Source organism: Heliangelus exortis, chromosome 20 (assembly GCF_036169615.1).
Source record: "Heliangelus exortis chromosome 20, bHelExo1.hap1, whole genome shotgun sequence".
NCBI classification, from domain to species: Eukaryota; Metazoa; Chordata; class Aves; order Apodiformes; family Trochilidae; genus Heliangelus; species Heliangelus exortis.
Window position 1 is genome coordinate 3,339,563 of NC_092441.1, and position 26,704 is coordinate 3,366,266.

Here is a 26,704-nt window from a genome sequence, read left to right on the forward strand (position 1 = left end):
TTCCATTTAATAAATTAATTGCACAGTGTCTTGAAATAAGCCAAATGGAACATAGGAAATGTCCAAATGATTACAGCCTTAAGTAAACTGCTTGTTTCCTTTATCACGTAGACTTGATATCAAAATTTATTTAAATCCTACTTCAGTGGATCAGCTTTTGTTTTGCTCCACTCTGTGTGAAAGGAAAATAATTCAGTGGAATTTAGGCCTTAGTAACACAACTGAGTTCTATCACTGATGTCAGAGAGGACAAGAATTCACCAAATATGTCAGACAAAAACCCAGAATATTTTTAGACTAGAAACGCTGGGAATTTAAATTCCATTGTAGTTGCATGGTGCTAATCTGAAAGAATTCCATTGACCTCAGTAGATCCATCCCAGATTTTTATCAGCCCAGTCAGAAGTAGACTTTAACCAATGGCTGGGAACTAGAGGTACATTTCAATTGCTCAAATCTCTTGTTCTTAAGAAGAAAGCAACGAAGCCGAGGTCCCCAAATCTTCAGCATTCTTGCCTGACCTAAGAGAGGTTTTCACAGGGTTCCACTGAGCCCCAGCCTTGTGTCAAAGCCAGGATAAGGACTCTGAGCCTGCCCAGAATGAAATGCTTGCTGTCCTCACACTTGGCAGGAACCTCAAGCTTCAGTCCTCACTTTGTAGATTCTCCGATTCTCCTTTCTTTCTCCCAGTTTGGAGTCCTTGGTCATGGTCCCGAATAAGGGAGCTCAGCCAAGCCCAGCAGGAGGCTGCCAGCTGGCAAAAAGCTGCTTTTCAGAACCCCAGCCTGCTGCTCTGGCTCTGCCTCACTTTGCTGAGAAGAAGGAGCCACAGAGCAGGGTGAAACAATTGCTGATTCAGCTCCCCCTGAGTCCTGAGCTCAAACCTCCCTATTCCCTGAGTTACCAGGGTTCTTTGCACCCAGGCTGAAGCTAAGCAGAGCACCCAAAATCCCTCAAATGGTTTAAGGGTTGCTAAGTTTATTTGCATTTGCAAACTGCTTGCTACTCAGTAAGCCCGAAGCTTTTTGTTTGTTTTGCTTTTTTTGCTTTTTTTATCCATCGGTGGAAAAACAGTTTTCCCAATGTGTTTCCATATATTAAGGGGACTCTGTTATACATTTGGGATAGATTTGTTTTTTCCCCTCATTAACCTCGATGGAAGCAGAATAAAACCTTCTCATTAGTTTTCCACTGCTTTACTCTAGTTTATTCTCTCCACTATCTCAGCTCTTTTTCATGCCTGAACATCAGTTCACTGAGAGTCAAGTGATGCTGAACTTCTAAATCTATTCTGAGTGGGACTGAGATGGGGCAAACAACATTTAATTGGAAATGTTCTGTCAGAGTAACAAATGCCTATGGATTAGTTAGTTTATTTCCAGGACCCCATGGGCTATACCTTGCTATTTATAATTTCACTTTCTCAAGCAGGCAGGACTGTGTTTATGTTACCATGGTGTTATTTGCCATACTTGAGGGTGGATAGTAAATGCTGTAATTGAAAATAGATACTCCTACTGAAATAAGCCTAACAGGTGGTTGTGTTTTTATTTAATCATGCTGGAAGCATAATGCAAGATAAATGTGGCTACCTCTAACCCTGCCTTTTTGCCAAGACATTTTCAGACGTGCCAGTTTGTCTTCAGTGGCCAGAGCTGGAGTCAACATCAGGAGTGATTTGTCTTGTGACAGCCCAAGGAATGTCACAGGCAATCAGTGAGTGTCAGCCACTGCAGGCTCCAGAAAGCCCAGGTGCTTCTCCAGGAGCAAAGGAGATGCTCTGATGCAGGGCAGGAGGTGTAAACCTCATCCTTCTGGACTCTACAGTCTGGATAAAGCTTTTATCCCTTAGGAGCAGTTCAGGATCAGTGATTATTACCCTGTGATGTCCTCAGGTTAGCCCACTGACTTCATCTCATCTCCATTTCCTTCAGCTGTCTCCTGCAATGACCTGCACATCTGTTCTGAGGTCTGTCCCATCTTAATATTGTGTTGCTCAGTCTGGCTGGAGCTTACACCCATCTGCCTGGTGTTGACAGCCCACATCCTACTGGCAAAACTGTTCAAACCACCCCCCTCTCACAGCCATAATAATAGCCTTTGATTAAGTTTTGTCAATATAAAATCAGTTAAATGCCATGCATATGGTATATAAAATATAAAATACACAAATCATATGATATATACACTATATAAATGTATTTTTATATAGGAATACATGTATTTTTTTCATCCTAAGAGTAAAAGGAGAGAAATATATGGATGTTATTCTTAATCCTCTGAAATTTTTAGGCAGGGAAAAAAAGAGGATTGTAGACTTTTCCCTCAGAAATACATTGCAATGTGAAAATTAAATAATTCAACATAGCTGTATTGTTTCACAGTCTCTGCTTCCTGCAAAAAGTCATATGCCCAGGAGTATTAAGCTACCAGGTATGAACACTTCAGTTAGGATTGTATGGTTATTATCCAAGTCATTTGAAAAATTCATTTTAATTCAACCATACAAAAGACACCTAATTGGTGTAATTGCATGAGAAGTACAGAGCAGAGATTCTTGTATGAGTTCTGCACAGCAACCTCTTGATGAGGATTTTTTTAGCTTTTTTAGAAGTAGCTGTCAGACTTCCATCACAGTTACTTTTTGTATCAACCAGAGGCTACTTGGGTCCTCCAACTTTTCATATAACTGCAAGGTAGAAAATGAATTTTCATCAGCAGGAGATGATGTTTGCATACGTAGATTTTCTCTTGAATTCAGTTCAAGGTTCTTCCTCAGTTTCCCTATTGTGTTTTTGCCCAGTGAATAAAGCAAAACCAGAAAAAAAGCAGAGGTTCAGAAGGCAGGATGATTTGTCATATTTTGGTTTTAAGCTGGTTCACATTAGCTTCAAATCTCAGTGTTATTTAAACCAGAACCACTTCCTGTGTACAAAGGACTGAGTCAGAGTTTGTCCTTAAGCTTTTCAAGGAGCTCCTTAAGGCCTTTCACAAGCTTCCAGCAACTGCATTCCTTCCCACAGGTTGTTCTGCTTAACATCCTTGGAGGCCTTTTCCCCAGGTGACAATTTCAGGAGTTAGACTTGCAAATGAAGTGAGCTACTTTTCCTCTCTGGGCTTACCTTATAGGTAGCAGCTGATTGACTTTATTGTTAGAGAAAAGCTGAGGACTTTCCCCAGGGCCCCCAACAAACCTCCATGTCTGAGGCTTTGAAGTATTCATGCATATTTAATGGTAAAGTAAGAAAAAGGAAACTCAACGTTGTAGCCGGTCCAAGCCCTTGACAATAACAGGGAGTTGAGAAAAAAAAAAAAAAAAAAAAGCACTGAGTTTGCAAGATGGTTTTGATCAAATGAAATAAAAAATGCAGTGCTGAAGGTGATTAACATAGATGAATAAACCATGTCTGTTAGGAATTGTGTCCAGCATCCAAACAGAAGTGCACTATCAAGCTTGGGGATTTAATTGGCTTTCTGAGCTGGCCCTTTGCCTGATCTTTTCATAGATGTAGGACCTCTGCTTTCTTTTGGTGTTGGGAAAGGCTCTGGGATTCACAAAATCCTGGCTCACACCAGTGGTGCCCTGGAGCTGCCCCTGTGCCACATGAGGCTTCGTTTTGTTGAGCTACTATCTGTGCTTTTCTTTAAGAGTTATCTTTTAATGCTTATTCTTAACAGTCAGAAATCTCTAAGTGAAATTCTGGTGTGAATTTTGATGTTAAGTGTTGAGAGGTGGTTCCTGAGTATTTGTTTCTTTGGTATTTTGCTTCTTAACTCCAGGTGAGGTGCTGCAGTGCAAGTGCTCCATGACTCTTGGTCCTAAAGATGATGTTAACTTGTCATTCACATCCTGCCAGCTAAATGAAAAGAAGTGAAAAGTAAGAAAAGGAGGATGTATTCAGGAGGCATTTTTCAAAATGCTGCCTCTAAACAACCTTACAAATTAATCATTACCTTAAGGTAGGATGGCACTCTGGTGTTGCATTGCACAAGAGAGAACCAGCCCAAGGTTGGAGGCTCCTGTGCTGTATCCCTAAGGAACCAAACTGGAGGCTGTTTGTCTGTAGAAGCCCATGTTGAAGCCTGAATTTTCATCCCTGAGTTCTTCCACCTGCCACGTGCTGAGGTGACCCCACGGTGACTTTAGCCTCAAGATTTTAAGCTGGTGTTCCAGGTGTTCTTTGCCACTGGAGTCAGGGTGATGAAGTTACTCAGCTCCTCATCTAATCAAGAGTTGCTCTCCAAGGGTTGCAGGCTGCAAGTGATCACTGTAATTCTGTCTCCTCTCTGCTCTCTGTTCTTTTTTCTCTTTGTACTCTCTATAATATGCCTCCCACTCCCTCTTTTAAATCCTTTTTGTAGGAGGTTAATTGCAAAAAAGTAGCTTTCCATCCTTGTTGGGTTCAAGTTATCATTTGTTCTTTTTATATTTTGTTCATTGGGGATTTTTTTAATAAATTGTGGATGAGTGTGCTGCCACCCTTAATGCATATGTAGAACACTTTAAGACCTAACACATTTCTTTGAGATTTCACTGGTGTCCTCTCTTCAGTGCTAAAATTTCCTTGACTATTTATTTTATTTTTTTATTGTATCTTTTAGACAATTACTTATCTGTGGAAGAACCTTTCTTCTTATCTCATGGGGAATTATAAATGCAAAGAGACAGAATCCTAATGGAGAACCAGCTTTTTTTTTTTTTTTTTTTTCTTGCATGGCTACCTGCTTTACTGCATTTAAGCACAAAACTTAGGTAGAGGGTTTTGATGACTTTTTTTTTTTTTTTCCTTAATACTTTTTCATTGCAATCAGTGACTATTTGGGGACTGCTACCCCAAGAGATTCAGAGAGGTAGCAACAATGTTAACAACTAGGATTTCCGGGAGGTTATTAGTATTTTTGGCAAGCAATATTTGTTAGTGGTGTGCAGCAGTATTTCCATATTATATCAGTTGTTTTGCCAAGTGCTGGCTGGCAGTGTGTCATGTTCCTTAGTTCCTGTTTGGAGCTGAGTACTCTTCTGGTAGTTTTATCTCTGAAAGGAATTAACATTTGCTTTATTTTAGATACTGGCTCTTGGAGAATGCATAGCATTTAAACTAACAGGATACTGTGTTATGAAGCATGATTCTTTTGTTTATCCAGGCTCTCTCTTTGCCAGTAGCAAACATTATTCTGCTGTTGTTTCATCACCACTCTCCTAGTTCATGCCCAGTGCACAGAGAATTGGCAGTCTTGAAAAAAGAGATAAATTTCCCTGTCCATGTTTAACTTTGATTTGCTCTTGCACTTTGGCTATAACCTCCTCCCACTGACTGTAAATCAGTAAATGAAAAGCACATCATGTACACTATCTGCAGCCAAGCATTTGATAGGGTTGTAATTAATTGACAGAATTCCTTTAGTGTGCTGATAAGCAGGATGAGTGCCCCTCTCAGGTCCACTTTCACTTGCAGTGAAATAAGTGGGAACTTCCCTGCTTTTGCATTAAAAATGCAAAAATATGATCTGGGGAGAATTAATTCAATGAAGAGCTGTGTATGAAAGGCAAGACAAATTCTGTCCTGAACTGCACTGTAGAAATCCACTGGCTTTAAGTAGAGTGGAAGAAAACCAAGCAATTTATTTAGGAGTGGCAAATGAGGCTATGTCTGCAGGCTTCTGAATGTTGAATTAAAGATTTAGTCCAGTTGTGGTGTCTCTGGGCTGTAATAATGCATTAAATCAGCTTACAGTGTAATCAGTGGGCCAAGTTAATACCAACTACATGAAAAATCCTAATTAAATCTTGTAGTTTTGTAGTAAGATACTATCTTGAAAATAAATGTTCTGAGTTAAGATCTAATGTTAAAAAAGACATAATATTTCTGTACCAGCTACTGTCATCTCAAAATCTGGTGGCCTTGGAAAACCAAATACACCACAGGAAAACTTTGAAAGGTGCATTTCCATCTTTCAGACTTAGGTAGGAGGGATGTCAGCTGGGTGTAGTGCTCAAAAGAAAACAGGATCAGGAAAAATTATTCAAGCAAGTGCTCTGTCTTCCTCTCTCACAAAGTACAAGTATTTTTGCATATGACATTCCCATTTATGTCTTCTTTAACTCTCTTCTGTCAAATTATGTTAGACAATTTGATTGGTTTCCTAGGGACTTTAATAAAATTGTAGAATAGGTGATTTCATAAATGATAAATAATATGGACAAATTGGCACAAGTTGAAGTAAATTTTTGTCTGGTCAGTAGATTTCTAGGAGAGAAGAGCCTGGTTTGATAAGCACTAATGTATTTTTCTTTTTTGGCACTTGTTACTGTACTGCCTCTTCTTTTTTAGCAAGTGAATTAATAGGGGAAAAAAAATATTCATGTGGACCTCTGTTCTGCAATTTAGGCAATTTCAATGTCTTCTGTTGACATGAAGTCTAAACCCTGTCCTCTTCAGGAGAAAACCTGTCTTCCTCAGAAGAAAATAAACTCATTCCCTGGCCAGCAGTGCAGGAATTGGAGCAAAGTTATGCTCCACATCCAAACGGGAACGACAGCAGCAGATCCTCTGCTCCTGCTCCCTTGAGGCTGCAGTCCAGAAACTGATGGCCCAGGGAAGCCTTTGCTGTCAGTACCTGGGGAAATATGCAAATCTAATCATCTTCTGAATCATCATTTGTAAGGTGTTATCATCTTCTGAGACAGAATTACAAGCCACCAAAACATGCAAATCACCCTTGGGTGAGTGACAGTGAGGGTGTCCCTGTGTTTAAATAGGGCATTACTCAAAATAGTACCATCCCAGCTCTCCATGGGAAAGTACTTTCTGTTCAGTGAGATGTTTTCTTTCTCTACCTAGTCATCAAAAACACTATCAATCCCATTTCCAGTGAGGCAAGCTCCTGTGGAATGTGACATTTGTTATTTCCCTTACCTGATAAGAGCTGTATACATAGATTTCTACTGAATGTAACACATATAATTTTTTTTCCCCCCCCAAAAAAATATTTTAAGTCTTGAAAGAAGGTTTGTTTAGGAGAACTTAGTCCCAGAAAATTACAGGAAGGTAAATTCACTCTTTCTGAATGTAACACATTTTTTTATATGTATGTACTGAATGTAACACATATTATTTTTTTCCCCCCCAAAAAAAATATTTTAAGTCTTGAAAGAAGGTTTGTTTAGGAGAACTTAGTCCCAGAAAATTACAGGAAGGTAAATTCACTCTTTCTGTTGTTTTCAAGCACCTTAATGCAGGGAAGGAAATAGTCTGTTGGAGTCATGAAATGGAGTAGAATATATATGGTTAGAAATAATTCAAAGGTAACTTCCCATTAGTATTTATGCAGCTGTTGAAAAAAAACCCACATTATTATAGTACAAAACTCCCAGATAAAATTTCAGAATTTGTATATTACAGAAAGAGAATATAGTGCACATGTGTTACAACTGTGCTACCAAGAAACTGAATGCTTTGGGCAGGATTAACCATGTGAAATTGGAATCTATACATACTAGATAAGTATTATTCAACCAGATACCCTCATGGGTCTTCAGGCTTGATCTTTTTTTCTCTGCATGCATGGAATTGGTACAGGTATCAGGAATTTCATGCTAGTATCTGGAACTTTCTACCAAATACGAGCCAGTCAGCAGAGGTGAGAAAAGCTCCCATTAATCAAAAGTGTAATTGCATATTTGGGTATAAAAAGAAGCTTTAAAATGTTATAGCATACAGGAACCAAGGTATCATTTTTACATTGCTTTTCACACCTCCAGCTTGTTCTGCAAAATAAAATATTCTTATTTTTCCCGTTTATATTTTGCATTTTCCGTGAGCTTAAACCTTTAGGATGACCTGACCGTTCCCTTTGAAGCACTGAAGGAGATGCATTCATCACAAGGATTAGCACCAGTGTCCATATCTCTCTGAACATCAAATTAACAGTTTGAGCCAGGGAGGTTAAAATGTATTTTCTGTGCTGCTTTAATGAGGACAGACACCAACATCTTCTGATACCTTGTATCGAGTTTAAGTCCTGGGCCTATCTGATGTACTGTGATAGTGGTGCCCGCTGGTGCTTCCCTCATTATGGGCCCGTCAGCATTTCCATTACAAACCCCTATATTAGAGTTGAAAATATCACTCCAGGATGAAGTTTTGTGCCGAGGCTTTCAGCCTTTCCAACGAAGGAGGTTTCAAAAGGAATTTTGCAGCTTCCCCAGTTTAAAAAATGAAGTTTGGCAGCTGCTTACTCTGCCCTGCATTAGTGTGGGTTTAGTTTGGTTGGGTTTTTTTTCAGGGTCAAAATACTGTTGTTTGTTTCCTGCAGGATGAATGTCACACATCCAAAAGGTAATAATTGAAAGCAGAATGCTTTTATTTAACCACACACAAAAAAAAAAAAAAAAAAAAAACAAAAAAAAAAACAAAAAAAAACAAAAAAAAACACACACAAAAAAAAAGGAAAAAAAATTAAAAAAACACACACAAAAAAAATTAAAAAAACACACACAAAAAAAAGGGAAAAAAATTAAAAAAACACACACAAAAAAAAAATTAAAAAAACACACACAAAAAAAAAAAAAAAGGAAAAAAAAAAAAAAAAAAGAAAAAAACCACACACACACAAAAAAAAACCCACACCAAAAAACCCACAAACAAACAAAGAAAGCCATCTGCAAGTTGCCACCCTGAGTTTATACCCACTCCATTCTCAGCAGCCTGGCTACAAAGATTGCAGTAGCCTGTTTCCTTTTTCAGAGATTCAAAACCAGCAATGACATTATAATTAATTTTTTATCAACATGGAGTGGTTTATAAATAGTTTTTTAAGGATTCGAGGACAAGCAGTTAGGATTAGGAGGTGCTGAAGTTACCATTGCCCAGCTGTGGGCAGTTTGGTGTCCCTGCTTTTTGACTATGTGTGTATTTTCCATAAAACTGCTTCCTAGAAAGGCTGAGTCCTGCTCAAGTGGACACCATCTTTTCATTATATAATTTTTTGTCTTCTTTTCCAGTAATTTATTATCTCTGAAGTTGGAATGAGTGTCTATCCTGGGTTCAGGTGATGCTTATCATTTAAGTGTCTGAATGTTTTACTAAACAATAACAAACTTCTTTTTGTTACACTTTTCTAAAATGAACAAATTTTCTAATTTTGTACACGATGACCATCTGTATTGAGACATAATAGTTGAAAATATTAATATTTAAAATATTAGTTATATTTAAAATTAAATTAGTTATATTAAAAATATTAGTTTAAAATATTAAGTCATGAAAGGAAAAAAATAGCATTTATTTCCAAAACCATTAATATTTTAAACCTAATAATTACTATTAATATTACCAGTAACTAAAATGTTCCTGAGCCATTTTTTGGTAGCTTTCTGAGCCTGAAGTGGATACAGTAAAATATCCATGCAGCTGACATTTAGAGTTGAAGAGAAGAATCTCTCCTAATAGAAGTTGTCAGCCAGCTTAATGACAGGTAATCTGCTACTTTCTCTGCTTATACTTTAGATTCCTATCTCTTCAGTGTAAGTGGCTCATTTTCATATTACTATCACTACATTTTAAATACAATTATCTTAACAGAAAAATACTTCTCATTGACACAGGATACTGCCTCTGTCAATGTGAAATGAAATGGTTGATGGAAACATAAACTTGTGTTTTCCTGAACTGGCAATGACCTCCTACAGTGTCAACATCATTGCTGGCAACAGAAACAGCTACTGAACACCCAGCACATCCACCAAACTGGCTTCACTGGAATTATTATCAGAGAAAGGTTTTATTAAGGGAAACTGCTAGCTGCTTATGGTATTTTAGGGCAGATGCATCAAGACAGTGAAGTTCAGATTAGTAGGAGTTGAGGATGTTTTTTTAGCTTGTTACAAGCTCCTTCATCTTTGGTTCCAGAAAATACCAATAACACAAAAGCCAAAGTAGGCAAAAGTTAAGAAGAAGCTGAGAGTGGAGGTTCACTCCTGAGAGCAGTATTGCCAGCAGTTCCCTAACCTCTGTTATCTGCAGATGTCCCTGGGTTTGGGAACCCCTCAAGCCATGAGAGCACAGCACAGTTCAGCCAAACCAGTGAGCCCACACTCAGCTTGCACTGCAGAAAATGTCTGTATTATTTTTTTAAACTACTGTCATGTTGTTTTATAGATGAATTATTTGCAAGCCCTTAAATCTCATCTCGTTCCAGCATCTTCTTTATATTACCTCCTAAAAACACATCAAGAATTTAATTTCAAGAAAATTTAAGCTTGTCTGCTATGAGCTCCCCACCTAACAGCTCACACTGATGTTGAAGCTGGTGTTATCTGAGGGGCTGTCTAAGATAAATTTCTTCTGTGTTGTAGTGTATTTCTGAAAAGATAAAGCATAACATTTTTGCTCATGGTTTTGTACCCTTGCAGGGACAATTTGAGGCATTTCCACCAGGTTGTTCTATTAGCTGGAAAACTATTTTGAAGCCAATATCCAACAGTAACCTAAAAATTCATTTAATGTCTCTTTTTTCCTTCTGGTGTTACTGGAAGGAGAGAAGTCAGATGGCTTTAATGAAACATTTAATCTATGGATGAATGGAGAGGCAGGCATGGTTCTGCAAGTCTCCCTTTGGGACTGGTTGCATTCCTAGACTGGAGTAAGAGCATCCTGTGCCCTGCTGCTGCCCTGAATCCATGGCTGCAAAAGATGAAAGAGTAACAGCCCAGTGACATCTTCCAGTTACACACAGGGCAAAGGTACTGTCATGTGGGAAAGTGTTTCACATCAGGCTGACTTCCCAAACACCTCAGCTGCAAAGATAAAAGCCTGCATTTTGTAAAGGTTTATAGTTTTGTCATATAAATCTCATCACTAGAGAGAAAGGGAAGTAAAATCATCTGAAGGTGGAGTGGTGAAGAGCAGCAATACTGTTTCAGCTTTGTGTGATTACTTTGAATAGGAAGCAGAAAACCAACACTAGTTTTATCTTCCAGATGTAATGAAATACTGAGTTATCCTTTCATTTTCACAGGTCAAGAAAAGAATTAGGAAACTTGATCTTTCAGAGGCACTTATTCACATGAATGAGTCTGCAGTCATTCTGGCTGTCTTTGTGATGGGGAAGTAATTTGGGGAATAGTTGGGGTTGTCAGGGCCTCGTGGCAGAGTAAAGGACCAGAATAGCAGGAGAAGCAGCAAATCTCACATTCAGGCCTTCTGGCTGTAGAAGAGTCCATTGTGTCTCTCTGTAGCACAGATTAGGGCTGACAGAAAACCCTAAGATCTTTTTGAGAGAACAGCCTTGCCAAATTCAGGTGGCAGGAGAAAGTCTGGGCCTCTGGTTGGGGTGAGCTCTGGCACAGAAAATGAAGAGACCTTGAGGGTCAGCTGCAGTTAGCAGATTCTGAACCCAATCCTGTGGTCAGTGCATGTCAGGAATTTTCCTAAATTCTGTTTAGGAGGCCACCAAGAGGCCACCATATCTGAAATGCTATGTAGTCATCCTTCTTCTCTCTACCATGTTAAAAAAAAAAAAAGTTGAGGAAGGTGGAAGACTGATAGGAGGGCTGGATCTGAGAGATTTGTACCAATGGGTGAGTTACTCAGAATCCTGAGTGAATGAAGACATGAGAGGTTTAGTACAGTCAATTGAGCACACACTTTGAGTATATAAATCCATAAGTTGTCTGCATGCATTCATCCCTCTGGAAATGCCAGATTTCTTCCCACACACTGCCCTGCTTGTCAGCATGTGAGCTCACAGCAAGACGACCATTTGGCTCCAACAGAAGTAGCACTGCAAGCATCCCACAGAGCCACACAGATAGCTGGGCCTCTCAGTGACAGTTGTGACCACTTAACACAGCAAATTTCTCATTACCATCCTGTCAGTCAAAAGTAGAATTTTATGCATTCATTTATTTGTTTTTAACTAATTGTATGCAGCCTGGATAGAAGAAAAGATTCCAGAAGAACTGGGTAGCCTGGCTGTCTGCAGTGGTGGGGACTGGGTTTGATAATCCAAGCTTGGGAAGCAGGTATATGAGATCCTAATGATGAAGGCAGATGCAGGTGAAGAATATTCTGGGACACTCTACAGCTTTAATTTGAGTGTCTGAGGTGCTGGATAGCAGTTCAGCCATGGCAGTGAGGAATTCAGAGTGCACTGCCAGCCCAGATGCTTATCTGCTTCTCAGGAGAGTTGTGCAGTCCACAGTGAGCACAAGGCAAAACAACAACAAAAAGGAAAAAAAAAAAAAAAGAAAAAGATAAATAGAGAATTTAGGTTTCAAGGTTGGATAATTAACCATTAACATTCCCTGTATGTATCCATTCTCTGCAGTGGATATGAGAGGGAGGAATTGGGTCTTACACAGATTAACAAGTGGCTGGACAGTGACAGTGTGGATCCTGCAGTAAGAATTTCCATGAGCTCCCATTAAACTTATTCTCTAAACTACCTATCTAAAATATTCCTAAACAAGATCCAGACACCTGGCCCTTTTTAAAATACCACATTCCAGAGTTCTCCCTGTTTTAGGAACCCTAAAGTGACATCTCCTCCCTCACCACCCCAAAAATTTTCAAACATGGAAGAGAAAACATGAAAAAACCCAACATGAGAAATGGTGCACAAGAGCACTGAAGTTTGTTAGGTAGGAAATTCTCCAACATGCATTTGTCTGACCCTTCAGCAGCAGATCAAAGCTCTGAGTATTCACACTAAAGTTTAGCATCAACTGATTAAGAAAGCCCAAAGTTGATGAAGTTTTTAGAATAAAAAATTATTTCATAAAACTGCTTCACTGTCATGTGGCTGTAGAAATAGTAGAACCCATCTAAACCAGTACAAAAGCAATGTTTGGACTCAAAGCTAATACTCTTATAAATGTTTGACTGAACCACATGCATTTAAAATTACATTAGAAGACAATTTGATGACTGAGCAACCTGTGAGACCAGTTTGGGCATGGGCATTTTTAGTGAGATTCATTCATGCTATAACCTTATCTTCCATCTCTTTGACTAATTACATCTCTTTGTGTTTCCTGAGGAATAATTTATAGCTACGTAGCATATATCAAAGAATTGTATAAACTTGTCTGGATTCTTTGTTTTTCTGAGGAGGAGTAACCTTGCAAGCAGATGGTGAGCTAGAGGAAGGCAAAGGTGTGTCAGTATGCAACAGGTTTGTGTTCTTGCTGTCTGTTCTTTTTTATACTGTAAAAAACAAATGTATTAGACAAAGAACTTTCACTGGGTTGCCACTGCTACAGCAACCACTTCCTGCCCTGTCAGTTTGAACCAATGTCTTGTTGAGAGTTTGTTGTTGGGGCAACAGAAGGCCAGGGGGCAGCAGGAAAGGAAGAAAAGAGCTTTTTAACCGTATTTTTAGGCTTTGGTGAGGGGAGGCTTATTTAGCTTTTGTGTGCATGTGGTTTTGTTTGTTTCTTTCAATTTTTGAGGTCTACAGCAGGATGCTCCAGCTGAATTCTCTGACTTTGATACAAACCCAGCTTTTTTTTCTGATGGGTGTGCATTTCAAGCCTTTGAGCTGTTTGGTTTCCATTCTGAACACGTGTCCTGGGTAGCAGATTGCAGCCCAGGGAACTTGCACGAACACCGTGCTGTGGTCTGAGGGACTGGAGGAGGAAACCCAGGTTCTCTCTAGAGGGATTGTATCTATTTATCCATCGTGTTGTTAAGGTTTTTGAGCTCTATTCCCTGATGCTACTGCACACCATGAACTCTCATCCCCAGAGGATTTGTTCCCAGTGACGCAGCTGGCTCTAAGTAAGGAGGAAGTGGTTAACTTGGGAGTAGAAAGTGCAGAAAAGCTGTTTGTGTACTTACGTACAAAGCTCTCCAGAGTCAACAGGAGAGGCTTTCCATTGAATTCCATGGGATCTGTTCCAGCCAAAGGGCCTCTTGGAAACTTCTCTAGCAGAAAGTTTGAACACCACAGAGAATTCTTTGTGCTGGGAGGAAAGGTGTTCCCACTGAGCAAGGTTGGTTTAGCTGTTACTTGTGGTCTCCAAGCTATTTCAGAAGAGTTCTCAGTCCAGCAGGACCCACTCATTCTGCTCTCTCTGGTGATCATTACAGCTGTTGCTGGAGGTAGGGCAGGAAAATCTGTCCCAGAAGGGTTTTCACTTCTCTGGTGTATTGTCAAGACTCCATTTGTAGCACTGGATTCTCTTCCATGCTGCAGATCTTCACTAATAAATTGCCAGCTATGCCCTACAGATCCTGTGGAACAAAGCTGTGGCTATCTCTGCAGAATATAGAGATATTTAGTTGCAATATTAGCTTGAGAAATCATATCCAACTTAACCCAAGCATTATCACTTCAACTCTGTTGCTATGGGTAAGTTCATTAGAGAAAGGTAGTTCCTGTTCTGTCTGTCTGCTTATCATTTATTTCCTTCATTCCTCCACATTCCTTATAATATGAAGTTTTCAAGTGATTATGTTTACACCCTTAAACATGTTTGCTTTTTAAAATTCATGCCCTATGAAGAGAGAACACATTTTAAAACATTTTGTTTCTCTAATTTTCACAAACGCAACGAACTTGTGCAGTTCTTCTGTATTGGTTCAAATCTGGGATTTTGGTGTAGTTTTCTGCACCTCCCTCTGTACTGTTACCAAGTTCTGTTCCAGAGGAGGTGCTGGTTGTGTTTGTAATTTTCTAGGCTTTCCTTACAGGATTTGTTTGGCATCTGACACAGGTCAGTAAAAACAGATAAACACTGGTAGAATGCTTAATGCTCTGACACCATCTGTCAAAAACATCTGGAGACCACATAGCTTCACATTGCTGGATGACAATAACATGGAATTAAGCCTATGGAGTCCCTTGGCAGTAATTCTTTGCCTTCATCCTCCTTTTATTCTGCCAGTGGTATTGAAGGAATGTCTGCTCTGGAAGCTTTGGAGGCTGTCAGGAATGTGGCCTTCCTGGAAATTTTACTCCTGCTTACGTAAAAGCTTCCGCTCTGGAAAAGCAGGAGTTCTGCTCATCTGGAGAGTGTCAAAAAAAACCCTTGTACCTTCAAGGTGGAAAAAATTAAAGGCAAGGGCTGTATTCTGTAATTAGTCCTGACAAAGCCAGGAGCTGGCAGGCACACACTGTCCAAGCATCTTCACTTCTCCAGCACTTGCACTCCCCAGATGTCACAGTTGTGTTGTCTTCTGCAGCCAACTTCAGGTTTGTTGCCCAAGAGTTTATTTGGCTGCAGTTTTGATTTTTTTCCCTAAGTCAATAGCAAGCAGAGTGTTTCCTAGCCTAAATATATTTACTACTTCAATTAGACTTTATGCATGCAAAAAAAGGCATCAGTGCAATAATAGTAACTTGTTATGGTAGTGACTAATTTCAGTGGGGATTTTTTGTCACTTGCAGATTTAGAGTAGATACTTCATTTGCAAAAGTGTGTTCTAATGAGCCAAAATGAAAAAATAATATCTTCTTTTGGTATTAGTTTTCAGATTTCAGTTTATCTTCTGGATCTGGGAACGGGGAGGAAAATCTGTGTCCTTCTTATAAAATTCCAGTGTTGTTTTTTTGTATTTCCTTTCAAAGGATGAGTGTAGAGAACTTTAATATCTTCATCACCCTAATTTCTGGGTTAGATGCAGAGAGGCTGGAGTGACCTCAACTATTTGCAGACACATAATTGTATCTTCAGGATGCAGGCTTAAAACAAGTGCATTTTAAAATCAAATTGAAGTTAGTTTTATTTTAAAAGATCAGAAAGTAAGATGGAGTATTTTTTGTCATAAAATATTCTGGCCTGTTAATATATTTTTGTTTCATTGGAAGTTGCAAACAGAATTTCACTTTGTTCTGAATAAGATATCAGAAGGCAGGTTGGTTTTGTCTTGTTCATATTGTGAGGACAAAGTACTAATTTTTGATGCTCAGGATTAGATTGTGTATCCTAAGAAAGTTCTCACATTTTCATAATTATAAGCAGAATTCATTTGCTTAAAATGCACCAAAAGGAACTTGCTTACCAAAAAAATTATTCCCTCTGTGACTCTGAAAAAGTTTTTTGAATCCTTTGTGGTCTCTTTGGTGCTTCTAAACTCAAAGCTTACAGGCAAAAAATGTGTTGTTGCTGTTTTTTGTTTTTTTTTTCTGAAAGCATCAAATTCTCTGTACTTCAAGTTGATGGCTTTGTTATGAGAGAGATTTTTGTAAGTCGCAAAAATGAGTAATTACTGAAGAAAAGTAATTAGAGAAAAGAAGCCTGAGGGGAAAGAAGTTCTACTTAAACATTAAGCAAATGCCATTAGCCATGCAAAAAGAGAAAAATCATTTCTGAAAGTATGAACAGATGCAGACGTCTGGTCCATTTATAGTTAAGGACAAACCTAACTCCCAAGTCCATTTTTGAACTCTCTTGAATTTAGAAAGGGTCAAAGGATGTATTCAGCTCTGAATACTCCCACCTTCAACTGAGATCAATTAAAATAAATATTTTTTTTTTTAAATCCTGTACTTTAGAGAAGTCAACCTTTCTCTTCAAACTCAGCTTTGTGTCTCCAGCCCTTTGATGCATCCCATTTTGTGGCTGTCCCCAGCACTTCCTTTCTTTAGCCAACAAAAATGTGTTTAATATGCATGACACAGGTTTAGTGTCTTCTCTTTCCCTCTTTCCCCTCCCCTTCTTGGTGCTAATGAAAAAACACATAAAAGTTTTGCCTGGTTTATTGAAGGAAGCTTCTTGCTCCCCATCACTATTCCACGGGGAATGTCACTTTGCACGGGGAGTGACCCAGCTGGAGGGGTCACCCTGTGCACTGGGCTGGTGCCCACTTCTGAGAAGAGATGAAGGAGGAAGCCTGCACTTTTCCATTCTGACTTTTCTTGGAATATCTGAACTAGAAATAGGATTTTCCTGGAATATCAGGGAAAGAATTTGGCTCCCTACACAAACTTTAGTAACCTCTGCAAAAATTAGGCTTTTCTCATTTTAATGCATTAAAATCTTGAGAAATGCACTGAAAAGCTCCTTGAGCTCGAGCCTGCAAATTCACTACAATCTTATGAGTGAATTGGAGTTAGCAAATAAAATGTGGTTTGGTAGAAAAAAACATCAATATTATAACTGGTTTTGCATGGAAAAATAAAAGTTGATTGTGAGTGAAGAGCAATGAGCTGGAATCAAGGCCTGGAATGTTTGTGGGTTAATCACTGCCAGGTACTCACAGAGAGGGAGCAGCAGATGTGAAGGGGTTCAGTGTGTGGTACTGGCAGGCTGCTTGGAAGTGGCCAAGTGACACAGCAAGTCCCTGTTAGCTGCTCCTTCTGGGTTTGTGAGCAGAGGACATTTTAGCCTCCTGCAGATTTATCTGCATCCTCTGCAGGAAGCACGTGTGTCCTCATAAATCTAAATAATAGAAGATTATCAGCATTTGTGTAAAAAGCACGTGGCATCAATGGTTGAAAAAATTCAGCAGCTGACTCACTGTAAAATATTGTTAATAAAACCTGATTCTTAAAAATTGTATGAGCTTGTTCACACAGGCTAAACAGCTGGCTGCTTTCAATAGCACAGCTGGTGGAGACACTAAATGCCAACCCTTTGAACAGGATGTGAGCTATATTTGGAGAAACATTTGCATGAAAGCTGAAAATTTTGATTTATTTTAATTTTCAGTGTACACCTCTTAAGCACAGGTCTGATCCCACTCCTGTGGATTTCAGTATCACTCATTTTTCGTTGTGAGCCAGGACACTGTACCTGAAAAATACTGGAGGAGGGGTCCTGTCCTTCTGAACAGCCAAGATGTTGTTGCTGAACTGTCACTCACAGGATTTTAAGCAGCTACAGAACCTTCATGGTGTAATTTCTTCCTTGAAAAGGCAAAGCAAACATGAAAGCAGGCAGAATTGCACTGCACAGCATGCAAAAGTCAACTGTTCCTGCTGCAACTCTTAGTTTGTGAGGCTCCAAAAGCATTCCCATCAATTTGGGCAAGACTGGAGAAGACTGCTGATGCCAGCCAGCAGCTGTGTGGTGCATTGTGAATCACAGAGGCGTGCAGGAATTAATTGAAATTGAAATTTTGAGCTCATCTCGAGTCAGGTTCTATATATATTACTGGGGTAAGTGACATTTACACCATTAAATGACTTTTATGTTTTTCTAGGGCCTCAAATCACAACAGTGCTTCATGTTTACATTCAGTTTTTAGGACCTAGATATTTATAGTTGCTATTTTAGCCTTCCTCCTAAAGCTTTCTATAGCCCTTGTTACACTGGCTGGGTTTTTTAAGATTATTTTAAGCCATTCATTGTATGCAAGTTCAGAAAGTGCTGTTGCCTTCCTGACAGCTCAGTCTGTCTTTTCCTGTCTTACTTTGAATTTAGGGACTACTAGACAGGCAAATTACTCCAAAGCAAGGTCAGTTCAGCTGTAGTGTGATGAAGCAATGGATGTCCTGTAACAGGGACAGCATTTTGCCAGAAATGTCACCATTACTATTCAGTTGGTGTAGGAAGTTTCACACCAATCACTGTCCTGAGCAGCCATGGCATTAATCACATAAAATCATCTATAGCCAAAAAGAACCTTTTTAAACCTTTGATTTTCTTGTTTCTGTTATTTGTCCCACTGGTTGTTAGTGAATATTTTCATTTCTCAGGTGGCTTCCCCCTTCTGAGAGTGCATTTTTCTCATTGCTGACTTTTTCTGTGTTGCCTTAATTCAGGTGCTTGCTACAACTGATTTGCAAGACAAATTGCACCTTTACCATGTTTAAACCCAAAGATAAAATGGCACTTGAAGCTCTGGTACTCACTTAACTGTGGCAGCTCACTAATAATCTGTAACTAGATAAGGTCAGTCATGCAGATTTATTTTTTTTAGTGACATTCCTTCTTGCTACAATCAATCCTGTTGTTTCAGAAGGTTGATTGATCTTTTGTAGAGGTAAAACCAGGTTTGCTTTTGAAGCCACTAATTTAGAAAGCTTCCTTTGCTTCTAGAGCTACCTCCTTGTATTTGTGCCTCAGGGACAGCCATTTTAAAATAACAGTTCATAAAAACTTCTTCACTCTTAGGGTATTTCTAGGTGGCAAGCAGAGCACAGTGCAGAGATGCCTTGCTTGCTCTGAAAACCTCAGCTTAGAAACCAGAAGTGAAATTATGTGTTAGTGCAGACTCAGCACTGCTGAAGGAGATGTGAAACCAGCTCAGTGGCAGTCTGGGTATCTCTGCAAGGCACTGAGCTGGAAGCACACACCCCTCACACCCCTTCTGCACTCTCTGGTTTCTACTCATCATTTCCCTGCAGATTTTCCCAGCAGTCAGATCCAGCAGCACTCCCTTCATGAGACCCAAGCCCACTGTGGGGTTGTTTTACCAGGGAAATCACTGTTTTATAAATATAAACTGCTACCTTCCCACTGCTAACTTGTGCTTCATAAGAAAGACTTCCAAGTAAGTACATTCCAAGTTGGAATTTACTGTGAGTTTTCTTCTTCCACGTGGCCATCTAGGCAAGGAGAAGGATTATTTCAGTGGGAGCTTTCTAAGTGCAGTGATTACAATTTGGATTCATTTCCCTCCTTAGGAATGTCCTGGAATAAAAAGTGGTGGCTAAGGGGAGCTATTCCCTTCTGTTTCTTGCAGAGTAGCAGCTCTGAGAACCAGAACTTCAGCTGAAACACAGCAAACCAAACCCTAAATCAAAAGGCCAGCCAAGGAGGAGCCAATACAACCCCAGCAGACACCAGCACACTCTACATTCCTCCATGCTTGTTAAAACCAATCTAGGAATGTTAATAACAGGGGAAATAAATCACCCTGTCACAACCTGGAGCTTGTGTCATGGAAAAAAAAATTTTTATATATATATATTATTCTTAATAGCTATGAATCATCATCTACCCAAGGACAGGGCTCAGAAGGCAGAATCTTGGGAAGTGTTTTAATTGCCCACGTGTGAGGGCTCTGCTGTAACCTCCAGATGAGCAGGAGGATGCATGAGGCTTCATCCACTGCAGCAGGCAGACAGGATGATGTCTCACAGCTGTAACACCATGAAGGATTTATAGTCAGTGAGTGAGATAAGAGAAACCACTTCTGTTTCAGTAATTACAGTTTAGAGTTTTTAAAAAACTTTTCAGGAGTGTCTTGTGATAGAAGCATGTAGCTGGAAATCACTAGATTGAGGTTAAATATTCTGTTCTATCACAGATATTTTTAAAGGTTTTAACATTGAGGTATTCATTTCACTTCTGTTTCAACTGAAATGCTCCTTTCTTTGCCCATCTTCAATAACTAACTGTGAGCTTTTCATATTTGTGGCAGTATGGGGCTTAAGTCTTGCCTGAGACCTGAAAACAATGTTTTCTAACATCAAAACAAAATGCACAATAGGAAATGTCAGTGTATCCTTCTAAACAAAGATATTTACTTAAGGAACTACATTTTTATACAAATTATTCCAGACATAAAATTTTCTTTTCTTTTTATTCTGGTCTCACAATTTTAAAGATGATGAGATTGACCATCAGTCTGGTGTTGCTAACATAAACTTGCTTGTTGCATGACTAAACTCCCAACAGGCAAACACCATCTGCCTGTTGGAGGAAAAGAGAAACCACCACTGAGACAATGAACTCATTACAAGTGGAGAAACATCAAGTCTCCTGCAGCAGCTACGTTGCAATATCCACAGAAATCTCTCAATCCACACTCAGCACATTTGTTGAAGTTCTTCCTTTGCTATTGAAGAAATTTCCCCCTATTAAACTGAAGAGTTTTCAAGCAGAGAGCTTTTCTCCAGAGCCAAGTTCAGATCAGGTGCTACTGCATAATATTTTAGTGACTTCCTTGAACAGTTTATGGTCTTGGAAAATGATTTTCCAGCTAGGAACATGCAAATTCAGATTGTGATAGAGCAGCATAAATAATAGTGGTATTTACCAGGGAAATCACTGTTTTATAAATATAAACTGCTACAAGTAGTAGCAGTACTACTGGTACAATCAGTTTGTACTTGCAGGAATAATGAATATTGTTTACTGCAGTAAAATCTTTCTTAAGTGATATTTCTCCACTGTATCAATAGAGCCTTAGTAGAAGCTGTGCCTTTTTTTGCCAAGCATTTAAACTTCAGTAAGTTCTGTGTGACACATCTTTGCTTTGGGTTTTATTCACATAAACATAACCATACATTTTTTAAAAAGTTATTTTATCTGTAATAGTAGTTGTGTACTCCCTAGCTTAGCAAAGCTCTGTCCTCTTGGAAGGAAACTCTTTTTTTCATCCTGCTCTAGAATGATGTTAAATTTCATCAAACAGGTAAACCCAGGTGAAGAGCAAACAAAAAGCTCAGTTGGGTCCTTTGAAGGAAATGTAAAAGAATGTTTGTTTTTCCAGAACACAGCTACTTTCTGGCAGGACTGCAGAGTCATTCCAAGTTATGAAAAGTGGATACTGCCACTAGGTTGGTGTCAGATCCATAGGCATGGGAAGCCATGTGGGGAGAGGCAAGCAGCAGCAGAGCTGCTCAACACCAGCCCTGGTGTCCTTGTCTCCTGCAGCATCTTCCAAGTGAGAAGCACAGAACTGAGCTGCCCTGGAAACCTTCTGGGGGCTCTTGAGTGTAATTGGAGAGTGTGTGAGTCTCCCCAGAGAAGGAGAAACCTCTCTTTAAGCACTGGCTGCAACATCTGGAGAGCAATTTCTACTTGATCACACTGATCATCATCTGAAGAGTGCAGTGGGGGTGCAGCTCAGCTGCTCTTAGCCATGTGCTCAGAGTGATTTACAGGCTGTGTGATTTGATATTTTGGATCATTTTGGTGGTAATTTCTGTCCATGAAAAAAAACCCAACAATCTCTGTCATCAAAGCTTGTGGTGTTGTTATAGGTGTGTATCCCTGATTCATGATGCTGGAGCACATGAAAGCTTCAGTACAACCCCATTGTTAGTTGTCAGCATGAATGTGCATTGGCCTTGATGCTTCTGAGCCAATATTTTCAGCAGAAACTGAAGCCTGTATTTGATCATTAAAACTAAGTGCAAAATTGCAAAGGATGCCATAGGAAGTGGGAAATCAAAGCCTGCAGTGAGCTGTGCAATCATGAAACACTTTCCAGAAATGCCCAGGGCAACTAGAAGTTATAACCAGGAGATAACAAAGATCTCCACAGATAACTCAGGAGAAATATTGGCTTTGTAACTCATCTCCCCTCCCCTTGCCTCACCTGACCTCCTTGTGTTCCACAGGCTATAAATTACTGATCTCTTTCTTCCCATTAGGAGATAAGCACCTTATCACCTCTCCTCCTTCCTAACACTCTTACCAGTCCCCAGGCAGAAAGCATCTTTACTCTCAGGTGGCCTCATTGATACAAAGCAAATTAAAGGCAAAACATTTTTTTCTCAACTTGCGTTCAGCTTTGAAGGAAGTTGCTTTGATTTCAGACCTGAAGAACAGTTTCATGTGCCTGAAAGTCCTTTTCTCCAACTGTACTAGTTGGCCAAATAAAATATACCCCCTCTCTCCACAAACTGCCTTGCTTGTGTGCCACTGCAATCATTTTATGTTAGGGAAAAAGAGAAGGCAGAAAAAAGTTTTTATGGAACTACTTAAAATGAGTGTGTGAGCACTGCAGCTCTTCAGAGCCTTGAAGATGATGACAGAATACTTCAATATGATGAAATAGAGAAGAAGAAGATGCAGTAGAACCTAAGGTAGATAACCGGCTTAGCAAGAAATATAATGTTAGAGCTTATCTTTTAAATAGGGACTTTTTCTTTTTTTTTTTAATTTTTTTTTTTTTTTTTTTTTTTGCCCAGGAGAAGGGCAATCCCTGCCCTTTAAGCCAATGATCCTGCAGGATCTGAAGTTCTGATCTTCTCCTGGCCTGCCTGCTGCAGGGGAATGAAATGGGGTTAAGTGCAACCTCTGGAGGGATCCTGCTAGGATCCTATTCCTTAAGAGGATCTGTAGTAAGATGCTCTTGTTGGCATTTTCTAATAAGCTCTGTGATGGTTTCCCAGTTAATTCTCTTTTCATTCGGGTTTTTTGGGCTTGTTAAAGTTAGTGGTAGGATTGCTGTTTAGGAGATGTAGTGACCAGGCTGTCACTGTGATTTGTTGCAGATGCTGAACTAGTACTTGGCAGCTGCTGTAGTGGCTCAACCACTCTCTAAACTTGTTCTTTGTCTTGGAAGTGATTGATGTGATGGAAGTGATTAACATGGATCTGTTTGAACACATTACTGGTGGGGAGAGAGAGGTCCAAATGGATAAAACTGGATGGGCTCAAAGACTGACATGAGAACCATGGTACTTTCAAGAATATGGAAAGCACTTCAGTGAGAATAAAATCTCAGAGCAGAAAAATGTCTGGAAAAGTACAGTTTCCATCTAAAATACTTGCAAGTGAAAGTTGGAGGATGTATTTTTTGTTGTATTTCTTTGGAGGCAAAAGCCCTGGTAGAGATGTAGACATCCTGAGAAAGAAATCAATTGCCTGTAACAATTTATTTTTCTGTGATAGCAATGTTGAGCCAGCCCTCCTCTGTTCTGGTTTCTCAAGTAACTCAAGAGCCTATGCAAAATGGATCATTTAAGTGCTTAAACTAATTTTAAGAATATTGCCAAATCACTCATCTTAAACTTTTTTGAAGGCCTTGGTCTACGTGGTTTCTTTCTGAAGAGCGAGTGCTCCTGTCTCTGTGAATTATCTACTTGGGATCAACTGTTTATTTATGCTTAACATATATTCTTACAAATACAGTCTAAAAATAGAGGACTGGCCTGATTCTTTACATCTGTATATATATAATTTGTTGTTTTTTTTTCCCACAAGTGATGCCTTCACGAGGTAATGGGAGGACTCCAGCTAAATGAAGCTGCACAGTACTGTTTGAAACTGCCTTTTATTTGCACACAGTGCTACATCATTGTAGGACATTGGCTGTTGAATAGGTGTGTGTTACACAAAGCTCACATATTGTTCTTTATTTTGCTTTGCAGTACAGAATTGGACAGCTGTACATGATAAGCAAGCACAGCCATGAGCAGAGTGACCGAGGGGAAGGTGTGGAAGTGGTGCAGAATGAACCTTATGAAGATCCAAACCATGGCAATGGGCAGCTAACAGAAAAAAGGGTCTATCTCAACAGGCAAGTGCCATAAAACTTTTTTTTTATCTTGGACTGGAATAAAAAAGATAGCAAGGAGGATCCCTTCCAGGCTACTGCCTTTGTTTCAAGTAGAACATGTTCCCAGGAGCCCCAGGAAAGAAGAAGGGATAGATCAGTGGCTTCAAATAGAGGGATTATTGTTTTTTCTCAAGTAGCTTTTCTAAGAGAGAATTCTAACTTGAGGCTAAAGTAGCAGAATTTTTGTTTTCTTTTACACTTAACTGTTGTTCATTTTGTTTGCTAAAATTAAGGGGAGAACAAAATAATTGAAAAACAAAACCAAACACCCCACCCTAAAAAAAACCCCCAATCCAAACCACTGAAGTGTTTTAAGTGTTTCTTATCTTATAATAATGTCACAAAGCCAGTATCCTATTTTTGATGACAGGTGACTTGCTGCATCAAATTTAATTGACATTATCAATGACCATTAGGTTTGTACAATTATGACCTTCTGTACCAAAATAATAGGCTTACATATGTGATGGAAAAGTTTGCTTTTGTTTCCTGGAAGTTCCATAATTTCTTAAAATGAAATAATGTGCCTCTTCCTATGGTGAAATTATGCTGCTGAGGATCAATGCTTCCACACTCAAAGGCCAGAAATGTTTTAATATATATATTTTTGTGTGTCCCATGAAATATAGTGCTTAATCTGTTCCTATTTTTACTACAACTGATCTAATTTAATATCACTGCTTTTTGGAAGTTCTTCTGCTCCTCTGGGCCTGTTTCACTTTATTAAACTCGTGCTCTGCAGCATTTCATAGTGGGCATAGAAACAGCAGAACTATTGCTTCTGAAGTACAAGTTACTCCTGCACTGCAATCCTGACATATCTGACCTCAGCTCAGGCTAAATTGAATCACCAGGAAAGCTGCAGGCACACACACACAAGACAAGAGCCCAATAATATATGTCTTGCCAATATTTAATATTATTATTGTGCTGGTCACTTTGTTCTCTCACAGGCTGGATACAGGGCTTGGGGAAAATCAATACATGTGTTCCTCTTGTGGAGCTCCCAGCAGTTGTGGTTTGGCTTTTTTGTTTTTTTTTAATGTTTCTGGAGATTTCTTTCTTTTGTATTAAAAAGACAGAAGGCTTGAAGAGCACATTCAGAATTACCACCTGGGTGTAGCTCAGAACAAATGCAAGGACTGTGTCCTAGAAGGTGTGGAGAAGACACACTTGGGAAGCACATAATTTCTGGTTGTGCAGGAGGTGGAACAAAAGATCTTTCTTTTTCCCAGAGTGGGGCACAAACACTGACAAAGAATATCCATGTGCCTACAACAGCTTGGGTAGTTTACCTAAAGCTAGGGGTGATGTTTGAAGTCAGGAGCACTGAATTTAATAATAATTATGAATACTCCTTGATAAGTGTCACCAGATTTCTGTTTGAATCAGTGCCCTCAGATATTGAAGCTTTGTGGAAAGGATCAGTGGGTTTTCAGGCAACTCTGGATTTTGCTGCCAGGATCTTTCTAGAAGACCTGACTCAAGGAGGAATGCTGGCATACAAGATGTACTAGAAATTTATCCTCTGCCTCCTTTCCTTGAGGAGCAGCTTTCCTTTTACACTAGCACAGTTCTCCCCTCATCTTTTTGTCTTCCCAGGCCTACTGCTCTCTTTGCTTCACTTTATTTTGCTCTGGAATGATCTCTCCCTAAGCAATTTGTGCTTGTATATTCACTGATGCCATATTGGAAGAAAATATGCATTATTTTAATCTTTTTATTGGTAATATTTTAATTCTTGGAGAGGATCTTCTTGCTTAGCAATGGTTTCAGCTGGAATGCCTTTTAGAAACATTTTCTCCCTGTGTGCTGAAAGACTGAGCTTCATCTGGGGAAGGAAGAAATAAAATTTAAAAAAAAAAAAAAAAGAGAACATGATCCACAGACAACTGTGCTTCTAAAGCTGAAATATTATATTTTCTTTCTCTGAAAATACCTTGAAACAATTAGTGCATCTGTATGACTGTAACTTGCTGGAAACTCTGAGTATAATGTGTGTTTTGCTCATAAAATTATTTGTTTTGGAGATGTGCTGTACCAGCACAGGTAGGTAGGCAGGCAAATACACTAAAAACAAAAAAAAAACAAAATGTGCAAAATGAGCAGCTGTATGTGAATAAAGACATTGTTAGTAAAATCATCCAGTGTCAGGGTAGGAGTTATATTCAGAATTGTTTACTGCCTCTTCTCTTTTGTTTTCAGGAGCAGAAATTCTGAATCCTCTGGTGCTTATTATTGAGGCATCAGAGGGAAGTTTATCAGGGGTAAGGGAGGGAGCTGAGTTATGGTTATAAAAAACACTGACAGAGGCTGAGAAAAGGAACAAAAAATCTGCTACAGTGAAGTCAGTTATGCAGCATGTAAAATGCTGTGGAGCAGACTGTTACACAAGGAAGGTTTATGTAAAGGAAAGGATCTGGTTTTCAGCAGTGCCCTCAAAGAGCAAAAGTCAATGCATTTGACTTTGAAACTTTAGATAATGCACTGATGTCTGCATTTTGCCTCTGGACTAA

At 39.2% G+C, this 26,704-nt stretch overlaps 1 protein-coding gene across 4 annotated transcripts in view; it reads left to right on the forward strand.

The window, feature by feature from the left end:
- The window catches only part of PITPNC1 (phosphatidylinositol transfer protein cytoplasmic 1), a 78,180-nt gene that overhangs the window by 11,661 nt on the left and 39,815 nt on the right, over positions 1-26,704 (forward strand). For all 4 annotated transcript variants that reach the window (XM_071763876.1, XM_071763873.1, XM_071763875.1 and 1 more), the window contains one exon: positions 24,001-24,149. In XM_071763876.1, coding sequence (XP_071619977.1) covers positions 24,001-24,149 — 149 coding nt within the window. The remainder of the gene's footprint in view (positions 1-24,000; positions 24,150-26,704) is intronic.